The sequence below is a fragment of the Cyclopterus lumpus genome, chromosome 9 (assembly GCF_009769545.1).
Source record: "Cyclopterus lumpus isolate fCycLum1 chromosome 9, fCycLum1.pri, whole genome shotgun sequence".
Lineage (NCBI taxonomy): Eukaryota > Metazoa > Chordata > Actinopteri > Perciformes > Cyclopteridae > Cyclopterus > Cyclopterus lumpus.
This window is the reverse complement of record NC_046974.1, coordinates 22,212,291-22,235,242: the sequence shown is the minus strand read 5'-3', so window position 1 is coordinate 22,235,242 and position 22,952 is coordinate 22,212,291. Positions and strand designations below refer to the sequence as shown.

The window sequence follows — 22,952 nt, the reverse complement described above, 5'->3', positions numbered from 1 at the left end:
GTAGGGCTTCAAGGATACTAAAGTATGCTAAGATTAAATATACTTATCATATTTATTTTTCACCTGAGGGAGATGTTTAATTGAACTCTGTGTTGAGGTTACAAGTAACAAAGACGGAGTGACTGCAGATGATAGTTTGTCTGTCTGGTGGTTTAAGAGTGGAAGGGACAGCTGGCCACTGAGAGACTGAAAGTGGGTTTTTTTAAGCTGCGGGAGAAGGGGGTGGGGGGTCAATTGTAACTCAATTTCATGACATCTGTTCTTTTCTTCTATCTGTTCCCCCCCCCCCCCCCCCCCCCCCACACACACACACACACACACACACACTCACACACACATTATCACACTCATTCATGTCTACAAGGACCTGAGCTCTTCATCTCTGCTGACGTTTCCATCAGCACCACCACCACCATGGATGAGATGGTTTCTGTCGGCTCAAACCATAAACTCTTTATCTGGGTTGATGCCTCTGTCGCCCTCCGGTGGCGTGGAGTGGGACTGTCATATTCTGTACGTGGCATCGCCGCGGGGTGTGCCTACTTTGGGGTGAAAGAAAAGAAGAGAGAGAGAAAAAAAGAGGTCTTTTATTTCAAAGAGCATTTAAGCTCTGCGGTCCTACATCATGCATGAGCCACACACACACACACAGCGCTGTCACATCTGGAAGCAATCGGCTGCAACCTCTGCCATGAAATGTACCTCCTTCACCTCTACAAACACACACACACACACACACACGCACACACACACACATACAGACGGCATCCTAGACATCCTTTTCATTACAGTCTAGACAAGAGCTTCCCAAATGTTTTGAGCTCTTAAAAACAGGCATCATGGATACCTGCTGTAGGAATTAGTTTTAATGACTCAAACGAAACCAATCCACAATAGTTTGACAACTTGTACACAAATATTTATTTGTGTGTTCTCACAGAGGGTTGGATAAGAAGATCTGTAGTAAACTTAAAAATAAAAGTTGCTCCCAACCTTTGCGACTCATCAACCCTTTTATAAAAAAGCAGTCTGCTTGTGACGCCATGCCACTTTTCAGATGTTTACGAGTCATAAACAGTTCCAACAAAGAGACATTTTATCTCTAAACTTCCCAAATGGTTTCATTAAATATGATAGTTTGACCCGTTGGAGGGGCCCAACTCTATACTTAGTTATTACAAGTTCAACATCAGCAATAACAAGTCACCCATAATAACATAACAGTCACAGGGGACATTTGTCTCTTACTTTGAAGTCTTTAAGTGCATGTTGCTGTTTGACTTCAGTATAAGATCTTTTATTGAAATACATTGTTTTGTTGTAAAAGATCGTAGTACTTCTCCCACCACATCTTTAATGCGCTGATAATACAAATATTTTCCATGGTCTAAGATGATGGTGAGCAGCCTCTGTTCAACACACACACACACACACACACACACACACACACACACACACACTTGTTTATCTTGCTCTCTCCACAGGCCTGTACTTGCAGCGCTTGTGTCTTTATGTTGTTTGTCCTGCAGCCTTTGACACTGTCAAGTTCAAGCAAGTTTGTTTTTATGCATTCAAACTGGTCCCGTCTTTGCTTCTGTAGACTTTTATGGGGGATACGAGCTGAATGAATGAGTTTCTTTTAGACGCTCGCTTCTTCCATCCCTCCCTTGTTTCCTCCCTCAAATTGCCACTTCTCTCTCTCTCTCTCTCTCTCTCTCTGTCTCTTTCACTCTCCGTCTCTCCGTCTCCATCTCTCTCTCCGTCTGCCTCCCTCCCTATCTGTCTCTCTCTCTCTCTCCGTCTCCATCTCTCTCTCCGTCTGCCTCTCTCTCTCTCCGTCTGCCTCCCTCTCTCTCTTTCTTTCTCTCTCCCTCTCTCTCTTTCTCTTCCTCTGCGAGAATTCCTCCGTACCTGTCTGAACAGGGAGAGTCGGACCGCTGCGGGGCAGAGAGGAAAGGGAGAAATGAAAAAGAAAGAAAGGGATTCAACAGAAGGAAAGTAGGAGAGCACAAACAGGAAAGAGGTGTGTTGGAGACCATTTGGGGAGCGGACGAGTTTATCAAGGTCTCGAGGCTTCGCATCGCTTTCTCTCTCTCTCCCTCCCTCTCCCTCTTTCTCTCTCTCCCCCTCCCTCTCCCTCTCCCTGCTGGGCTGTTTTTCAATTTTCTGAGACCCGTGGCTATTTTGGTCCGTCAGTGCCGGAGCGGTTTGGGATGGATGCCATCATGCTGCAGGAGAAACTGGTGGAGCGGCTGCTGTGCCCACGAGTGAGAACAGCCAGGCAGAAGGTAAAATAATCAAATCAAGTTGGATTTCAGGGGGTGGATATATTTATAAAAGCGTGGACAACTTTTTTTCACATATAACCCCCCAAAAAATGAAAGACCGGGTTACACCGCAGCATCTTTTGACCTCTTTGCGTGTGTGTGTGAGACCTCCATGTGACAGATGAGGAGTCTTTTCTGCACAGATTCCCTTATTCTCACTCCTCTGGCACTGATTGTACCGCCTGTGCGTGCGTGTGTGTGTGTGCGTGCGTGCGTGTGTTTCATGAATGCAATAGTCACCCGCGAGGGCTGTGAAATGCCAAGTTATGACAGCTCATAAGGACTCTGACTGTTTTGTTTGTGCCGGCCACTGCAGAGTGACAGAAAGAGCTGTTCAGGTCTGCTGAATGTGGCTTCTGTCTTGTGCGCGTGTGCACGTCGGGGGAAGATGACGTCCTTGCCAGATGGAGACTCGAGCGCGCTCCGTGCGCCACCGCGCGGGGCTCTCGATGTCCCGGGGCTCTCGGTGTCCCGGGGCTCTCGGTGTCCCGGGCCCCCGGTGTCCCGGGGCTCTTGGTGTCCCGGGGCTCTCGGTGTCCCGGGCCCCCGGTGTCCCGGGGCTCTCGGTGTCCCGGGGCTCTCGGTGTCCCGGGGCTCTCGCTGTGCGTTTCAGTGGAAAGTCTGAGGCGCTGGTTTATTCTCAGCTGCGCACGAGAGGAATGCTGCATGCGCACGTGCAGTTGTAGATTTTCTGTCTGTTGCGGTCGTTTTTTGAGATTTTCTTTATTGCACAAGATGCTGCAGAAACGTTTTGTTTTCACATTCGAAACCCTCCAATCTTACTTTTATTCATCGTCTGCTTTTATTTATTATGTTTTAAAGGTGGCTTCCGGATAATGTAACTTTTCATTCAACTATTTTTCAAGCAAAACTAATATGACAAATAATGTCCGGTTCTCGTTTCTCAAATGTGGCGATGTGATACTTTTGTTTGTCTTTTGCAATGGTGGAAGAAGTAAGTCTTAAAATAGATAATAACACAGTGTGGAAATACTTCTAAAGGAGCTGCAAAACATACTTAAAGTACCACAAGTAACATTGATCAGGTTGGCCCATTTCAAATTAATGCATATTATATTAACGCATTACACAGTTTAAGGAACGTATAATTATATCTTATCTTAAACTACAATATAACCACAATATTAATCATAACCTGCCTCTGAATTTGAAGTATGAAGTAGGAGAAAATACAAATACTCAGGTAAAGTACAAGTACCTTCAAATGTAATTTAAGTCCAGTATTTACAGTAAATGTACTTTGTTACCTTCCACTACTGTTCCTTTGTGATGGTGAACTTAATAGTTTTGGCTTTGGACTCATAGTCGAACAAAACAAGCAATTTGAAGGCATCACTTTGGAGGCATCACTTTGGGCTTCAGGGATTAGATTTGACAATTTGACTACAATTAACTAATAAATATATATATATATATATATATATATATTATGATTAACAAGTAGATGGACTAAAATTGTGAAAAACAGCAATTTCCTCAAATGTCTTGCTTGATTTGTCAAAAACCTAAAGATGGTCAATGAACTATTATATGATATAGAGAAAGGCAACAAATCTTCACACGTGAGAAGCTGTAACAAGAAATGACTGAACCAATTAATCAATTATCAAAATAGCTGCCAATTATTTGCCCGTCCATTGACTTCATTATTTAAGCTCTACAATGATTGTCAGAAACATTTATAATAAAGCTTCTTCTTCTTCTTCTTCTTCTTCTTCTTCTTCTTCGTGTCGTTTCTTTTTCTGTCCCAGGAGAAGCAGTATGTGGGTTTCGCAACTCTGCCCAACCAGGTCCACAGGAAGTCAGTGAAGAAAGGCTTCGACTTTACGCTGATGGTGGCAGGTAAGTTTGTAGCCGAAGACACAGACTGACCGGCCTTGTGTACCTAATGATCCAGCCTCATAGTTTACACATCGTGGCCTGTGTGTGCAGGAGAGTCTGGGATGGGCAAATCCACTCTGGTCAACAGCCTGTTCCTCACAGACCTCTACAAAGACAGGAAGTTACTGAATGCTGAAGGTGAGTGTTTCCTCTATTATTTATCTCTCTGTATCGGTCACAATTAACGCACTGAGCACTGGTCGTCTTACATTTAAGTCACAGTGCTAGAAGAAGTCCAGTTTAGTCTCTAAATGCTCTAATTGTAGATCTAAATGATCTAATGCTGCAGTTAAAGGCGGACCGGGGATGTTTGACCTTGACCTTGCAGCCGCTTCACCTCGTTTGCGCCCCGTCTCCCTCTCTGTGTCTCTGCTTTGCAGAGCGCATCAACCAAACCGTGGAGATCATCAAACACACTGTAGACATCGAGGAGAAAGGGGTCAAGCTCAAGCTGACCATCGTCGACACGCCGGGTTTCGGAGACGCCGTCAACAACAACGAGTGGTGAGCTGGTCTGACGTGTGCCCGATTCAGCCTGCTCGCCAGAATTCAAAGTGCCCGGAGGAGCTGATGGTGTGTGTGTGTGTGTGTGTGTGTGTGTGTGTGTGTGTGTGTGTGTGTGTGTGTGTGTGTGTGTGTGTGTGTGTGTGTGTGTGGTGTGTGTGTGTGTGTGTGTGTGTGTGTGTGTGTGTGTGTGTGTGTGTGTGTGTGTGTGTGTGTGTGTGTGTGTGTGTGTGTGTGTGTGTGTCCTAGCTGGAAGCCGATCACAGACTACATAGACCAGCAGTTTGAGCAGTATTTCAGGGATGAGAGCGGGCTGAACAGAAAGAACATCCAGGACAACCGAGTCCATTGCTGCCTCTACTTCATCCCTCCATTTGGGCACGGGTAATTACACGCTCACACACACATTATATATATATATATAGATAAATGTATGTACTCATGGCAGGTTGGTTGTGGTGCAGTACTCTTTCCATTTTGTAATAATGGATGGGGCTCCGTTAGATCACAGGACACTTGTTTGTATTTGTTATTCAACTAATTATGTGACTTCTGAAGGTAACTGGTAGCACCATATTTGATTTCAGCTGGGTGATACATATGCACACCACTTTTCATATTTCATCATGTCCCCAAGGGGATGCTTGTCGTAGTCCAATCAACCTGTTTTTGATTTGGAGGACTTTACTCCCACTTTGCTTCCTTGTCACTCTGGGTTTCTCTCCTCCACAGGGCTTCGTCCGGTGGATCGTCGAGTTGCATGAAGGCTCTGCACGAAAAGGTGAACATAATTCCGCTGATCGCGAAAGCCGACTGCCTCACTCCCAACGAGATCAAAAAGCTCAAAGACAGAGTGAGTCCCAGAAATGCAGCTCCACAGTGAATTCAGCATGTTTTTTACCGTCTGCAGGTCAGTCACTGTAACCGTTCGTCTGATTCATCTTTAGATACGAGAGGAAATAGACAAGTTTGGGATCAAAGTCTACCAGTTCCCCGAATGTGACTCTGATGAGGATGAAGAGTTCAAACAGCTCGACAAAGAGCTGAAGGTGAGTCTGAGCGACACAGTCCAGTCGTTATGGAAAACACTGTAACTTTAGCCTCAAACTGAAGTCGTTTCACTTGTAATATGTTTACAGGAAAACATGTTTCCTCACTTGGATCAATGCCGAGTTCCCCCAAAACACCAAAAAAGACACCAAAAGGAACGTCTTTTCTTATTTATTTTAATTTTTCTTGGCTTAAATGAACAATGTGTAGTATTAACGGCGATCTATTGGCAGAAATGAAAAACAAGACTATTAAAGATGTTTTCTTGATTGTTTAATCACTTGAAAATAAGAATTGTTGGGTCGTCTTCATGGAGCCATGTTTCTACAGTGGCCCAGAGCGACAAACCAAACCCTGAGTCGAGATAGAGTTGTCGCTCGGCACACAAGACGTTTCAGTCGGTTGTAATCTGCAACCTCATGCCAAATTCTGCACAATGTCCCTTTAAGAGTCGTCAAATCTAAATATATCGAGTAAAAATACGGGAATCAGCTAATTAGACACTTGACTAAAACAACGTTTGACATGACGTCAGTGTTCTCACTTCCTGCTAGTGGGATGTCAAGCCATCCGGATAATTATCCGTATCAAGTGCCGAGATTTTAAGGGATCCGCCTCTAAATCTTCATCTACTAGGTGACCTTTTAACCCTTTCAATGTAGGAGCAGCAACGCTGTTTTGGTTTGTGACATGAATCCACTGATCAGCTGGAAGAATGTGTGTAAGAAAAATAAATAACAAATCGTTAAAATAATATGTAAAAACGCATTTCAACCATTACATTCACGCCTCTCTGAAGCCGCTCAGTGGGCTTTTGTGAATGTCTACCAAGGCCCAGCATGCTCAGTCAGCTTTCTCTGGATACATCAAGGTTTAAAAAAACTACAAAAACAAGCCAACCTCATGTCTCGTGTGTGCAGGAGTGCACCCCGTTCGCCGTGATCGGCAGTAACACAGTGGTGGAGGCTCGAGGGCAGCGAGTGAGAGGGAGACTGTACCCCTGGGGCATCGTTGAAGGTATGTCTGGACGTCAGCCGCCTCTTATTAGACACAGTCTGGACGGCGTATACGTCGGCGTATTCATTCACTCTGCGTTTGTCTTTGCTCAGTGGAGAACCAGTCGCACTGCGACTTTGTGAAATTGAGGAACATGCTGATTCGTTCACACATGCACGACCTCAAAGACGTGACCTGCGACGTCCACTACGAGAACTACAGAGCGCAGTGCATCCAGGAGATGACCAGGTATGTGACGACGAGAGAAACATCTGCTGATGTTTGCAGATTTCAGGACAGATATGTCTGCTTCAGCTCTCCTACTTTTCTTCTTCTTCCTCCTCCTCAGTAAACTGACTCAGGACAACCGTATGGAGAGTCCCATCCCCATCCTGTCCACTCCAGATGTGGAGACTGAGAAACTAATCAAAATGAAAGATGAAGAGGTAAGGCGCAACTTTTGCTGTTTTGCCCCTAGCCCGTACCTTTGGGTCAGGGTGCACCCACCCAGGGGTCTGAGGCCTGAGCTGTCCAGTAGCCGATATGCTGCTGGAAGAAATAACCGACCCAAAAAGCCGGCGTTTCGGAGGTTGCCTGCATATATATCATAAATATGATCACATTAAAGATTTATTATTAAAAATGAAAGAAAGAAATACACTAATTCATTTAGTCAGTTTCTTACTACAACCTGTATGTGTATGTACACATTTTATACAGTTAATGTACACAAAATACTATACTTTCCCCTTTTCAAAGTATATTGCTCTATTCTGTCATTATGTGAGACTAAAATCCAACTTTTCATCAACTACATCCTTGAATTTATGTATTTAGTGCCAGTATTTCTAAATTATTGTTCAGCCCAATATCATTCATGTTTTCCTTCCACATATTTAAATCCACAGCAGTGACTTTTACCTCGAAGTCCGAGTTTTCATGATCTTTAATCTATTTTAGGATCAAACACACACCAGCATCAGTTTCCGGATGTTTCCGTGAGTTTAACCAAACGTCCTCTTTGTCTGCAGCTGAAGAGGATGCAGGAGATGCTGAATAAGATGCAGCAGCAGATGCACGACAAGGACCAGTGATCGTCCCCGGGAGCAGGGCTGGTCTGCAGCGCCACCTGCTGCTTCCCCCCAGAACGACAGTGAGACCTTCAGACAACATGGGGGTCGCCTGTTTAGTGGCAACTGTGGCTGTCCATTAATCCTCAGTTTGGTGCTTCATATCGTTTGTCTGCCTGGACGGTTGTTTGTGGGAGCCGGTTTTTAGTTTTTTGGCCTTTAAAACCTTTGAATCCAGTTTGCCCACTTTGAGTCCCTCGCTGGGGTTTAACAGTCTTAACATATATAATATAAATGCGTAATTTAAATTACTACTCAGTGTATCTAATTTATAAATGCAATGCTAAACCTTTTTTTGGATATTTTGTCAGGGTATCAGATGTTTTGTAAAGAGATTTAGGTTGTTGTGTGATGTTAAGATTTGATGGATATTGTTTTGTTTTTATTATATGTTTGTGAGTGAATGTGAATGTGTGTGTGTTTGTATTTCATGACATTTCCTCTAAGGTATCCGTCCATAAAACTCCCTTTTATCGACAGCGACTTTACTTTTAGTTGTTTAGTTTGAAGCCAACTTTTGCTCTTGATCCTCACAATTAATTTGTCAAGTCAAAATAATCTCTCCCGGCATTTTTATATATGTGTGTGTGTGCTGGCTGAGCTGAAAATGCACTTATTGCCAGTGGCTAACTGTGAATGGAGAGCCTTTGACATCTTGAGAGGGTCGCAGCAGTGCATGCTGAGCTCACTCATATCCGCTAAATGCTGTGGGCCTATTTTTTACTGCTTCATAACCGAGGCCCTGCGCTCCTGCTCAAATGCAACATGACCTCCAGTTTGCTTTGTTGCCACTGCGGTAAAAATATATGAACAATGAGGAGTGAATACTGTGTCCATGTTTTTATTGGAAGTGAGTCTCTGCATTATGCTAGTGAAGATGTGTGCGTGTGTGCGTGCGTGTGTGTGTGTGTGTGTGCGCGCTGATACTGAGGAACAGTACATATTTTGCCTGAAGGCTGTGAGCTCAGCCCCGTTTATAAAAGTGTGACCAATAAAACTCGTTTTCTCGTCACCCTGCATCGTTTCTCTGTGGGTGTCACAGGCTTAAAGGACTCTGAGGTCCAGTGAGCGCAGCGCCAACGTCCTCCAGAGTGCGAGCGTCAGCGCTCAGAGAGGAAAGAAACTTCATCCGCTGAGTCACGTTTATCTGCTGCAGCCATTCTTCCTCTGCACAATGCACACAGCATCTTCTCCCTGCCAGTCAGAGCAGACGTCCCATCGGTGTGAATGACACGTGTGTATTTTCTGTGCCGGGGACTTTGACTCACACATTTTGTGGTGGAAGAAGTATTCAGTTGGTGTACTTCTGTAAAAGTAGCAATACTACAGGTTAGAAATACAGAAGTAAAGGACCTGCTCTCAAAATTGTACTTAGTACAAAAGTACTTCATCAAAATACGTACTCATGCACAATGGCCCTTTTCAGAATAATTTTAATTGTTTCATTAGATCATAATTATTGATGCATTAGAGCTGCAAAGTAGAGCTAATTTTAAATACTGTATATACTGCTGGGTAGTAGAATTTCAATAAATATATCTGAACCTATAATGATACATATTACATATTTCTTGCGTTTATTTTGTTTTATTAGTCAGAATCTACAAAGTAACCAATAAATTAGGTTATGAAAATAAATGTAGGGGAGTAACAAGTACAATATTTGCCTCTGAAAAGTTGTGTGGTAGAAGTATAAATGGAAAAAAAGTATGTGCACCTCAAGGTTGTACAGTGCAGTAGTAGTAATAATCCATATTACACTTGATATATCTGACATGTATCATGATGCAGGATGTGTTTTCTTCTTTGCTGAATGATCTTAACGTTAAATACTGTTTATTTCACAGCTCTGTAATTTTCGGAATAATCTAAGAAATAACTTATTTGATGCTAATTATACAGAAAATTGAACAATGTCTTCATTTCAACCCATGTAAATATTCCTGAATAGAATTTATCATTCAAATCTTTATTCTTCCCACATGTTGAATTGTGATCCCATGTTGAGCTGCTCTAATCGGACTCAAAGACTCTCTAGGTTATACTAGCAATGTATTATAGATAATAATAATGACTGTAACTCAGTGAACACGGTCTCTATTTGACCTCTAAGTACAAAACGGTTCTTTCCAGAGAGCTTCCTGCAGGAAGGACCCGTCAGATAAAGAGTTACGGAGATACTTCTCATGTCCTGTTAGAGGTCTGTGCGTGTGTGTTGTGCGGTACAAGTGTTTGTGTGTTGTACTACGTGTGTGTGTGTGTGTGTGTGTGTGTGTGTTCATATTAGTCAGCGGTCTTTATCAGTGAGGGCCAGCTGGTAGTAACACACACACTCGTCCTCTCAAAACAGCCGTAGAGACACAGTTCTCTCCTGAAGACACGCAGCACTGAAGGTAAATGACTCTCCTCAGACCTTATGAAGACTGGTTTTAGTTTTGTAGTTGTCTTTGACACAAATTACATTAAAACAGGGTTGCCTGACGCATCACTTAATTTATTGCTCTTTAAAAATATCTCAGAAAGCTGTTAAGTCGGTGAAGTTCAGTTTGGCAGAATGATTTTTCTGTTTGAAAAAGAGAGCCTCACAAAAGATACATTCATGTTAAATTAGTTTAGATTCAATTAAACTGCACAAACGGTGTCTGGTCATATTAGATACAAAGCAGGTAAATGGAAAATGGAATTACTTCCAGCGCTTTTCTAGTCTTCCGACCACTCGAAGCGTAGGTAATGTAGTTGAACATTTGAATAAACACAGAGTGACCAGATGCGTCTAATAACCTGCACGCTGCAACACCGCAAAGTACAGCCTCACGCCACGTTTCAAACTTAAGTTTCATAAAGATTGTATTTAATGCTGGACTCTTGTTCACTTCTATTTTTCTCGTAAGTATAGATCCAGATGATCATACGAGTTTATTAATCCCCACAAAGAAAATTAATGAACGGGCGGCATCGTGTAATGACTCTGAACACAGGAAATGTGTGAGTGTCATTTTAACGCTCACCTTCATACGGTGTCAAGGTGACTACGGTGACCAGTAGTGGAAGAAGGGCTGAGATGATGTATTTCAGTAAAAGTATTAATACTGCAGTGAAGAAATGCTTCGCTATAAGTAGAAGTACTGCATACAAAATGTTACTGAAGTAAAACATGACTTTGTATTATTAATATGAGTTTGCAAAGTAACTAATACATATATTGGAATAAAAAATCCTCTCCTCTCCTCTCCAGTGATTAGTAACCATGAAGGGCATTCTGCTCCTGTGCCTGCTCCCCTTTCTTGGAGGTCAAAGGTCATCAGCATGCCCCCACCTTTGCTCCTGTCATGGCAGTCAGGTGGATTGCAGCAGCAGGTCTCTCACCTCCTCCTCGCTGCCCACCAGTTTCCCCGCTGGGACCACCTCCCTCCGTCTCCACGACAACCGTCTGACCAGCCTCCCCAATGGGCTCCTGGATGATCTGACCTCCCGCTCCGTCTCCCTTCATGGCAACCACTGGGAGTGTGACTGCGGCATCCTCTACCTGCGGGCCTGGCTGCTGCGTCAGCCCGCCGCCCTCATGTCACACCTGGGCGTCAACTGCAGCTCCCCTCCCGGCCTGAGAGGGCGGCTGGTGGTGTATTTAACGGAGAAGGAGGTCCTGGAGTCCTGCCACTACTGGTACTGTGACCTGGCTCTGGCCTCGCAGGTGTGCCTGTTTGTGTTTGTGCTGGTGCAGGCGGCTCTGCTGGTGGTTCTCATCGTGTTCCTGAGGAGGTTTGAGAGGCTCTCTCAAGAGGCGAGGAGGACCACGGAGGAGAGCTTCACAGCCGGGGAGAGTGTGAGGGAGAACGAGTACGCGCCATTAAAGGACAGCAGCAACTGATATGGAGCTGTGATGTAGGATTGATACAAAAGAAGGAGAAGAGCTGTTTGTCATTTGCACACCGGAGAGTAAATGTCTCTCACACACTTTTTATGTTTCACACTCTAATACGAGTGGAATGGTTTAATAAGTATGAAAATAATGGAAACCAATTCCAACTGAGCGCCTACGGTAGACTTGAAATGGTCCAACACCTCACTAAGACACGTTATGTTATTCTTTCATTTTTCACCCATCTGCATATCTGTAGACCATTTTATATAACCGTTTACCATCGTAGAACAGACTAAATGGAAAGAAAGATTAGAAAATACAATTAAAGAAATATTGAGGCCTAAAATGTAAGATCAATGGGATGTATATTTGCTCGTCAAAACATAAATAAAACAAGTAAGAATGAAATGTATGTAAGCCAGATATTTTTTTTTTTTTTTTACCAGAGCAGGAGAGGCAGCGGTAGGAGTTCCTTTGTTCTATTGTTTGTTTGCTTGTTTTTTTTTGCTCAATAAATCATGAGAAAAACAGAATCCTGTACGGACAATGCATTAAGATGTATGCAATCAAAAATAATCTTAATGGAAGACTGAATGAGAAACGGTGATGACTGAAGTACTTCATGGATGGCTGATTGGGTTTTCTTATGTATGTGTATTCAATTGTATCTTGCAATTGTTTACATATTTCTAATTACATCATATTTTAATATCTGTTTCACACGGGTTAGAAAACGGGTTAGGGTTAGATAATGTTTTAGTTATTTATTTGGGGGAATTATATTCTAATGCTTTAAACACAAACCAAATATTATTTTCAAAATGTTGCATTACGGATGAAATTAAAGACTAATTTCAATTCTCAAATTTCTTTTAATTTATGATAAGTGTTGATATTTAGATCTTTGCCCCTAAATCATCTGATTTATTAAAACAGACTCACTTAAAACAGACTCTCTATTTTGTTCTCATCAACAGCTAACAACATATATGTGTCCTTTAATTATAATCAACAAACAACATAACGTGTTTAAAGCAACATGCTGTTAGATGTTGGGGGTTATATCTTCTTTGTGGCGGAACTACTTTATGCTGAGACCAGGTGTCCGCGGCGGACAGTTTTAACGGACGGACCCTCGTATGTTTACACGTGAGGTTTGTGGAGGGCTGTAATTTCGCACGTGAAGTGGTTAAATGACACATGCCGTCGTTTGACCTGTTAAAATACAAATACAAATTGATTTTGTAATATTTCTTAAAGATTCAGTCGCGTATGTAATTCACATTTTTACCGTAATGTAGCTTCAGTTAGCTAGTTAGCTAATATTTATTTAGCTCTTTCGTGGTGTTTTAACATTACAAGTTACCTGGCGTTATATAAGTTATTGGTTTGTTAACAGGCTTCAGTTTAAAATGGGAAAACTAAGGAAGAAATTTAACTGGAAGGGAAGACAGCAAAGTGACGCCCAGCGACCAGCTGAGGATGAGAAGAAGACCGTTGTTGTGGAGCTTCAAGGTGAGGACTCAGTTCTTTATAAACAGGGGACGCTATTTTGGGCTTTATTGCCACTTAAATGTGTTGTCGGTGTTGGTGTGTAACACGTGTTGTCATCAGATGGGGCCAGGCTGAAAGGTGTAGACCAGAGCAACGCTTTGGTCCTCCCAGCCAGCAAAGTCAACAAGAAGAAAGCCCCAGTGAGACATGTCTCCAACAAAAAGCCCCTCACCAAGAAGCAGAGGAAAGAGTTGCAGAAGGTCCTGGAGCGCAAGGAAAAGAAAGCTCAGGTGAGACGCAGGTTGATGCTGCAGCAGGTTCACACAAGGCTTTCAGAAGTAAGGTGGAAGTAAGGACTTCCAGGGTTTGTATCTGGGCTATCCCTTTGGTCCAGTTAATAAGTTCAGCTAAGCACGTTTTATGTAACTGTACATTGACTGTCAGTCGGACAAAACAATACAATTTAAGACTTTACCAACTCTGGGAACTTCTGATGTCCTCTAAAACCATCAATATATGTTTATCTTATCAAAAAAGAGCTGAGCGATTTAATACAAAATAAAAAAATTGTCTTGTTATTAAATATAAATTAATCCTGATTTTATGTTAAATTAGCGATGACATGTCCACATGAGGTGTTCTTTGGGGCATTGCCTTTATTATAGACAGTAAGGAGATGACAGGACATGAGAACATTAGGGAGAAAGAGAGAAACAAAATGTAAATGTCAATCAGTATTGATTTCACTACTGTCCAGCCCTAGACACAATATTTAACCAGTTTATTCCTACTCAGTTATTCACAGTATGTAACTAAACCTTAATAAAATAATTAGGTATGCTGTAAATAAATTGTTGTACACTTAGTAACTCTGCTAACAAAGGAGATATCAAGGACTAGATCACAACCCACTCACCTGTCCTCCTGTCGGTCCCGTCCAGAGAGCAGACATCCTGGTCAAACTGGCCGAGGTGCAGGTTCCAGATTCTGAACTGAAGCTGCTGTACACCACGTCCAAACTGGGAACAGGAGACAAACTTTACCAGTCCAAACAGTAAGTGCACAAATGCAACATTTAAGCTAAGAAAAGCAACAACCACAAAAAAAGGTATTTTTCTCCATTGAAAGATCCGGAGAAGGCGGAGTCTGTGGTTTTATTTTTTTGGGGGTATTTTCAGGTTACCAGATGAAATAACAAATGGAGACTCGGGACCAAAGATCAGTAGTCTGAGTGGAGCGAACAGAAAAAGGAAATGGAAAGAAGAAGAAGAGGAGGAGGAGGAAGAGGAGGAGGAGGAAGGAAAGGCAGAAGAAAGCAGCGATTTAGACACTTCATCTGATGAGGAGGAGGAGGAGAACGAAGAGCTGAACAAAACCACAGATGTGACTGCCCCTCCCTCTCAGGGGACGGGGGACAAACAGGAAGTGAAGGAAGAACAACCGAAAATGGAACAAGATGGACCAAATGAGAAGACTTCAGATCAGGAGAAAGTGGACAACAAGACGCCGGCTGTCTTCATTCCTGTCGACCGATTAGCAGAAATACAGGTGTGTGAAAACTGCAGGTGTTCCATTCATACAGGTGGGTGTTTTTTGTTTGCGAGCAGGCTTTAAGTATGTTTGAATCTGCTGCTGCAGGAGGCTCGTCTGAAACTGCCCGTGCTGGCGGAGGAGCAGGTCATCATGGAGGCCGTGAGAGAAAACCCTTGCATCGTCATCTGTGGAGAGACGGGGAGTGGAAAAACCACTCAAGTGCCCCAGTTCCTGTATGAAGCCGGCTACGCCAGGTAGGCTGTTGTTTACCTGGAGGAAGAAAGAAATGCGGCACATTCGTGTGCGATATCTCACGGTTACTGTCGTCTTCTTGCTTCTGGTTTCCTGCAGTGGCAGTGGAATAATCGGTATCACAGAGCCGAGAAGAGTGGCAGCTGTCAGCATGTCCCACAGAGTGGCCGAGGAGATGAACCTGTCCACGCGGTAACGGACACTGGAAATATCTCAAATTGAACTGACTTGGAGAGAAGTTTCGCTGATAACAAAAATATTGAGTAAACGATGTGGTGCATGTTTGTGCTTCCGTGTTTAGGGTGGTGTCATACCAGATTCGATACGAGGGGAACATGACCAGCGATACCAAGATCAAGTTCATGACGGATGGCGTTCTACTGAAGGAGATTCAGAAGGTAACATTTCATTTTTCTTGCTCATTTATAAGCAATCAAGGGGGAAAAAACCACCATTTCTGACACATAAATCCTGCCCGTGCTCATGTAGTATTTCACAGTATTTCACCCTGAGCACATAAATCTTTTGAAGGATGATGTGAGTGAATAAAGAACCTCCTATGAGGATGTTAAGTCGCAGGTAACTTAGTAAGCCATGATAAAGTAGTTTTATTTCCAGTAAGAAAATGGGAAAGCAATTCCTTTAATGTTCCTTTTAATTACTTGATCTATGTTCCTGCATTTCATTCAGTGTCTCTCTTGTCTCATAGGATTTCCTGCTCCAGAGATACAGTGTGATAATCATAGACGAGGCACATGAAAGGAGTGTGTACACAGACATCCTCATCGGACTGTTGTCGCGCATCGTCCCGCTCAGAAACAAGGTGAGAGACTGATGTGTTTCACGTGTCTGCTGTAAAAAGCACCGAACATTTAACGCATGCGCAGAGCCATGCGTTGCGCGACACTATCTCACCCTCCCTGCTCTATGCGTCTCCCTGCTCCCACTCTCCACGCCTCTGCAGAAAGGTCTGCCCATGAAGCTTCTGGTCATGTCGGCTACTCTGCGAGTGGAGGACTTCACAGACAACGCCAAGATGTTCCGGACGCCGCCGCCTGTCATCAAGGTGGACGCGCGTCAGTTCCCCGTCACCATACATTTCAACAAACGCACCTCGATGGACGATTACACCGGAGATGTTTTCCAGAAAATCTGCAAGATCCACCGGATGTTGCCTCCAGGTGCAAAAACACACACATGATGGATATCACTTTTGACTCTTACGTGACTGTAAAAATTGACTATGATTATAGAAAAAAATAGAATCTTGTAGCTTCACAGCATCGATATCTCTGTTTGTTAAAATGGAGGCCTGAAGAATTACACATTGTTAGTTTATATTTAAAAGTGCAGTTTCTAAATGTGAACTGTAAGTAAGCAGGACAGCAGGACAGGAGTTTAACCTTCACACACACACACACACACACACACACCACCCTGATGCCTTGTTTCTGTCCTTCAGGTGGTATCCTGGTGTTTCTGACCGGTCAGGCGGAGGTTCACAGTCTGTGCAGAAAACTGAGGAACGCTTTCCCCTTCAGAAAGGGTAACACGGCGACTGGTGAGTCTAACACACCTCTTTGCCCCCCTCACACCTTGACATAAACATCTCTGAGCATGTTTTTGTATGTTGACATGTTTTTGTGTTTAGGTGAAGACGAGGAAGCAGAGACCTCGGAGGCGATGAGGAAGTTTAAAAAGTCCAAAAAGAAGAATGCGGTCGTAAGTCTACTTTTAGTAAAATACTCCTAAAGGCCACCGTGAAGTAACACATTTATTTCTTCTTTTATGAGTGTGTGCTGCTCATATTTTAAGGCCATTATCTCTGTCTTTCAGTCTCTGCCCCGAATCAACCTGGACAACTACTCTGCCCTCCCGCTGGACGAAGGGGACGAGGACAGAGAGGCGGGCATCGGAGACGAGCAGGACGAAGGCTCCGACCTGGAGATCGGAGGCGATTCCGCCAGTGCAGGCGAGCTACCGCTCCACATGAATCATATCTTCAGATCCAGATGGATGTGTTTCAGATGAGTGCTTCTGCTTATTCTGCTCTGTTTTGTTCCTGCAGAGGAGAAGGCCGACCCCTCTATTCCGCTCTACGTCCTCCCTCTGTACTCCCTGTTGGCTCCAGAGCAGCAGGCCAAGGTGAGATTAACATCTTATGTCGGCACTAAACTAATCCACGACAAGACGCTGGGGAGAGTTAAAGATTTGGATTTGTGTCATAACTTTCCTAGAAATAGTACTTCAGCCGTCATGGACATCCACTGCAGTAGAACAATGGTTAAAAAGTCTTTAACCCTCTGAATCGCAAAAAGCATGTTTTATTGAAACATTGCGAAGTCACTGTTATATCATAACAAAACAGCATTTTGACAACGTGTTAATTGTCTCGATGTTTCTTGTAAAAATGGAACAGGATATAAACGAGTGATAGAAGGCAGTTTTATGTATACCCACTAGTACACAATAACTCAACAATTAAGGACATTGTTTTCCAGAGAATAAATTACATTTTGATCTAAAAATACATGAATATGTAAAAAGGTGTCGTCGTTAAGGTGCATATTGTTGTTTTTCAGCTACAAGGAATTTGGCTTGGTGATCGTTACGTGACAAACACAGTGCATTAGTATAAGACATAAATAAAAATAGAGATGGAAATTTACAATAGAATATGATAAACAAACAGTCAAAATGGTTTGAAAACGATGACAAGATCAAAGTGGAAATGATCAGTCTATTTTGTACAAATTTAAGGTTTAGACAAACTTTTTAGCTGTTTTCAGCCCTTGTTCTCCAACAGCCGGGGACCATATGATGCAGTGCAGTCGATAACCGTTGACCGTGATGTCTTGTCTTTCACCTGCAGGTGTTCAGGCCTCCACCACCCGGAACTCGTCTGTGTGTGGTCGCCACCAACGTTGCCGAGACATCCCTGACCATCCCGGGCATTAAGTACGTGGTCGACTGCGGGCGAGTCAAGAAGCGCTTCTACGACCGAGTGACCGGAGTGTCGTCCTTCAAGGTCTCGTGGACCTCACAGGCCTCAGCCAATCAGAGGGCGGGTAGAGCGGGACGAACGGAGCCGGGACACTGCTACAGGTCAGAACGTTGAAACCGTCACGTGTTGATCACACTGTTGTTTTCTCCTCTTGAGGATTCACGAATGGTTGTCTCTTGCAGGTTGTACTCGTCTGCAGTATTTGGAGACTTCAGTTTGTTTTCAGAGGCCGAAATCACTCGTAGGCCTGTGGAGGACCTGGTTTTACAGATGAAGGACCTCAACATAGATAAGGTCAATAAAAAGGTCACAGACTCAAACTCTCCAGCAGGCCTCGCAGTCTTCTCGTAAAAACAGCTTTGTTTGGTCTGTTTATGCAGGTGGTCAACTTTCCCTTCCCCACGTCTCCGTCTGCCGAAGCTCTGGTTGCAGCAGAGCAGTTGTTGGTCTCGTTGGGAGCTCTGATGGAGCCGCCTCAGACCGGAAGGTAACTAACTGTGTGTCGACGGGTTCCCCTGTCTTTACCTGCCTGTTGGAACAGTTTGTGTCGAGGGATATGTTTGAGCTCCGAGTTGTCTGGAACGCAGCATTTTACACTTTTATGGGCTTTGAGGAACAAAGCTTTTTTATATTCATATTTTTATTTCAAATATTGTCTTAGTTCACCCAGTGGAGGGAGCTAGCTAATTATTTAGTTGTGTCACATGTCCACACCTGTAAACAGTTTTTGTCTCTTTTCTCAGTATGAGAGAGATGGAGCGAGCGAGGCTGAGCTGTCCCATCAGCCCTCTGGGCAGAGCGATGGCTTCGTTCCCCGTGGCGCCACGCTACGCTAAGATGTTAGCTCTCGGTAAGCAGCAGGATTGCCTGCCCTACGTCATCGCCGTGGTCGCAGCCATGACAGTCCGGGAGATCTTCGAGGACTTCGACAGGTGAGGATGCGCATAGGCTCTCAAGACATCCGTTTATAGATTAATACGCTGGACTACGAGGTCTTGTTTTTAGAAATAGTTGTCAGAAGGGAAAAAGAACAGCTGACACAAATGGGAGGTCAGCTGGCTCCTCGATCATGCTGCATACTTCGTTTTGGTTCTCGTAACGCATTTCTGTTTCTCCTCAGACCTGCAATTAGTGAAGACGAGAGCTCCACGCTCATCCAGCGTCGAGCTCGGCTGATCCAGATGAGGAGGTTGTGGGCCGGGCAAGGTGCATCGCTGCTGCTGGGGGACCTCATGGTCATGCTGGGTAAGCGTCCTTTTTTTGTTCGGGTTACAACTGACAGTATGTCAGGTCATATGTAGACCTCTGAAGGTCACATGACGTGGCTTCACAAACCTAATTTACTTCCAGGTTCCATGTGAGACTTACTGACTTGAGGAGGCATATGATTTGAGGGATCTAATTGAGACCTGGTTGAGGTGGTGGTGCCTCAAAAGTCTACACAAAGTTTTCTTTTTCTTTTTCTCGCCACTAATTGCGAGATGCAATAGCAAAAACTATCGCCACTTTACAGTCAGAGTAAAGGGTGGCATGAGATATTTAAAAAAAAAGATTTATTGTTCAAAAGGTTTTATATTTAGTTCATTGATATGGTTGTACTACAGTTCTGTTTACATGTGACCAACAGGTGCTGTTGGTGCTTGTGAATATGCTGGTTGTACTCCCAAGTTTTGCGAGGCGAACGGCCTGAGGTATAAAGCCATGGTGGAGATCAGGAAGCTCAGAGGACAACTCACTAATGCAGGTACACAGACGCACAGACAACATGCCGATATCTGGCCAGATAGCTGGATCAGGTATCGGTGACAATGGGGCAGATCTACTCAATGATATTCTATGTTTATATATTATATACATTGTAATGCAATTTTAATTCCTGTTTAAGATTTGACCACTTTGTATTGCATTTAAAAGGTTTGCATTTGAATCGCAATTCCTTTTTTAATTTGGAAATATATATTTTTTTTTACCAAGTTGCTGCTGTACAAATAATAAATCAGTAAATGTATATATGAATGTATTTGTTATAGTTTATTTTACACGGTTGGTGAAGCACTGTTTGAGTCGGGTCTGATGTTGCCTCACACATAAAAGAGCGGTCCCGGTCTCGTCCACACAGCTTTTTGATTAAACATTGGTACCAGATTAGTATTCGGTAACAGCTGATCCCTAAAGGCCCAGGTATCGCCATGGCGACTGATGGTGCGTCCCTACAGAAAGCTTACTGTATTACATAATGTGCTGCAGAAGCCAAACTGGAAATCATTCCTCTTCTCTCCTCCCAGTAAACGCAGTTTGTCCAGAGGTGGGAGTATTTGTGAATCCCAAGATGGCTCCGCCTACGCCGCATCAGGTGATTTGCTTGCGGCAGATTGTTCTGGCCGGACTGGGGGACCACCTGGCACGGCGCGTACAGGCAGAAGATTTACTGGACCCCAAATGGAAGAACGGATACAAGGCAAGTCGCTCCGAGGGCTGTAGTCGTGATTAAAGGAGGAGGTCTCCGTCACCAGCTCATTTTTATCTGTTTTTGTTCACAGACTCCTCTCCTGGACGACCCGGTGTTCATTCATCCCGGCTCCGCGCTGTTCAAGACGCTGCCGGAGTTCATCGTGTACCAGGAGATCCTGGAAACCACCAAGATGTACATGAGGGGTAAATGAGCTCTGATTAAACGCCAGACCTGGTATCCGGTGTGCTTGATTTTTACAATTGTTTGTGAGTAATTTTAAAGAGCATTTTTTCTGATGTGCAGTGGAAAGTTAAAGGTGAATTGAACACTAAGATTCAATGTCAGATTTTAAATACCCCTGTTTTAGACAAATCAAAGGATTTCTGGTTTGATGTTATCTAAAAGACCGTTTTTAATTAAAATGTGCTGTCCTGATTTATTTCAGCCAGTTATAACTTGTTACAGACTTCTTTATTGCACATCATTGATCGATGGACAATGTTTTGCTCATTTTTATATTGTGTACATTGCGTTTCTCTGGAAGATCTTGTTCTAAACTGCCATGTTTCAGGACTTGAATTGTGTGAACTGATTCTTGTGGATTCCTCTCCGTCTCCGTCAGGTGTGTCAGCAGTAGAAGCCGAGTGGATCCCCGAGCTTCTGCCCCAGTATTGTCACTCCGGCTCCCCTCTGGATTCGCCACCGCCGTGGTTCTCTCAGTCCAGCGGCACCATCAGATGTCACCGCGCAAGCACCTTCTGTAGGTTTTCCCACGGCCGAGCATCATGCCTGTGTCTGTGCCCGGAGAGGTGTCTCTGCTTACTCTCGTGTGGTTGCTGTGCTTCTCCTTTCAGTCCGTGTAGGTTGGCAGCTCCCAGCGGTGGAGAAGGAATATCCAGACAACCTCGAGCGGTACAAACTGTTTTCCAGGTTTCTGCTTGAGGGACAGGTACTGACCACTCTGTCCAACCCTCAACAGTCCTGATCACTGCTAGAGTACACCATAATTATATTCTCATTATTAATAGTGATTATTGTTATTAATAATGGTAATAATAAACTAGCCTAACTCCTCCTCTTTGATTGTTTATGTATATCTCCAGCAGTTGTTTTATTGGCAAAAACTACTCTGCCTTCTTTTCTTAAATATACAGCATTATCAACAAATATTAACCCACTCTAATAGTGAAATGTAAGAGTTTACACTATCATCACCACCACGAGAGACAATCCAATAATGAATACAAATCATGAAATCAAAGAATTAAATTTAACATATTAACCATTCAACACATTTGCTCAAGTTTTTATCTGAGTAGATAATATATACAGATGTGTTGTCCCTTCTGCATCGGTGGCACAAAACATGATGCCAAACCTGACAGGAGCTCTGATGTTTGCTTTGTCCGGTCCTCAGGTTTGTCCTGAACTAAGGAAGCACAGCAGCCACCTCCTGTCAAACCCCTCCATCATGCTGAAATCGTGGGCAAAGTAAGTCGGCCTTCTCCCAGGCATCTCTCCGTTTCTGTCAAACTACAAATTAACTTGTTTCAATGAAGGACTTCTCTCTCTTACTGCTGCGTCTCTGCTGCTTTTAGGCTGCAGCCGAGGACGGAGGCGTTGCTGGCATCGCTGTTGTCAAAGAGGGTTGACTGCAGAGATGCCCTCCTCTCTGTCTGGAAAAGTGAAGATAAATGTGAGGATTTAATTTAATTGGCATGACTTTCTGCTCGATTTATTTGCCTTCTTGACATTTGTTCTGGTATTTTTCTCCTCCTACAGTCCTGTTGTCTGCATACTGCCAGTGGTTACCTGAAGCCCTGCATCAAGAAGTGGCCAAAAGTTGGCCCCCATTATGAACACTTAATTCAACCAAAAAAAGAGGGAATGTTATGTTACACATTTGATCAGAGACTCATGTTGATTTGAGAAATCTGCAGAACTTCATTCTTTGCCATCAGAGGGCATCTTCAGACCTTCAGATGTTTAAAATGTTCTCTCAAAGTGCAACTACACTACCACAACACTGCCTTCTCTCTGTTTTGTATTTTATATACTGAATCTGTGACTTGGACAGTTTGACCTTTTAACTTGTTATCAGGGTGCTGCTGTCAGTTATGTTTTTCTGATTTGGTCTTCATAAGACTCATTAAAAACTGTGGCTCTGAATAAGGCTGCTGTGTGATTTATTCATGCTCCATGTAAACCCGTTGGTAAATATTAAAGGAAATCCCCAATGATTGTACACATCAGTGACTGTTTACTAAGCATGATGAGCATCAATCAGGCTGAACACAGGATAATGAAGTAGCTTTTTTAATAATAATAATCTCAGTTTGGGCATGGACAATGGACAAATGTGTGAACATTTAGGTTGCTGGCTGTGTCTGTTGAGAAGATAAATGTGTATTTTTAAATATTTTTGGTAACTTGATTTTCATATGAT

General features: G+C 43.4%; 3 protein-coding genes across 3 annotated transcripts; all 3 read left to right on the top strand.

Moving 5' to 3' along the window:
* Window positions 1-1,883: 1,883 nt before the first annotated feature.
* sept5a (septin 5a) lies at window positions 1,884-8,921 on the top strand. The gene is made up of 11 exons (XM_034542022.1): window positions 1,884-2,288; window positions 4,100-4,190; window positions 4,281-4,367; window positions 4,610-4,733; window positions 4,983-5,117; window positions 5,490-5,586; window positions 5,681-5,782; window positions 6,704-6,800; window positions 6,893-7,028; window positions 7,129-7,225; window positions 7,811-8,921. Exons 1-11 carry the CDS (start codon window positions 2,214-2,216, stop codon window positions 7,871-7,873), a joined length of 1,104 nt encoding a protein of 367 aa, XP_034397913.1. The 5' UTR covers window positions 1,884-2,213; the 3' UTR covers window positions 7,874-8,921.
* A 1,247-nt stretch (window positions 8,922-10,168) lies between these two features.
* On the top strand, window positions 10,169-12,304 carry gp1bb (glycoprotein Ib platelet subunit beta). The gene is made up of 2 exons (XM_034542021.1): window positions 10,169-10,302; window positions 11,145-12,304. Exon 2 carries the CDS (start codon window positions 11,157-11,159, stop codon window positions 11,775-11,777), a length of 621 nt encoding a protein of 206 aa, XP_034397912.1. The 5' UTR covers window positions 10,169-10,302; window positions 11,145-11,156; the 3' UTR covers window positions 11,778-12,304.
* A 595-nt stretch (window positions 12,305-12,899) lies between these two features.
* Window positions 12,900-22,680, top strand: dhx37 (DEAH (Asp-Glu-Ala-His) box polypeptide 37). The gene is made up of 27 exons (XM_034542019.1): window positions 12,900-12,925; window positions 13,171-13,286; window positions 13,386-13,555; window positions 14,207-14,319; window positions 14,444-14,813; window positions 14,904-15,052; window positions 15,150-15,242; window positions 15,352-15,448; window positions 15,760-15,873; window positions 16,015-16,231; window positions 16,513-16,611; window positions 16,702-16,772; window positions 16,887-17,022; window positions 17,119-17,195; window positions 17,923-18,155; window positions 18,237-18,348; window positions 18,435-18,541; window positions 18,798-18,986; window positions 19,175-19,299; window positions 19,682-19,798; window positions 20,340-20,512; window positions 20,595-20,709; window positions 21,129-21,266; window positions 21,361-21,455; window positions 21,924-21,997; window positions 22,105-22,202; window positions 22,289-22,680. The coding sequence occupies exons 2-27, from the start codon at window positions 13,184-13,186 to the stop codon at window positions 22,363-22,365; spliced, it is 3,462 nt and encodes a 1,153-aa protein (XP_034397910.1). The 5' UTR covers window positions 12,900-12,925; window positions 13,171-13,183; the 3' UTR covers window positions 22,366-22,680.
* Window positions 22,681-22,952: the final 272 nt, after the last annotated feature.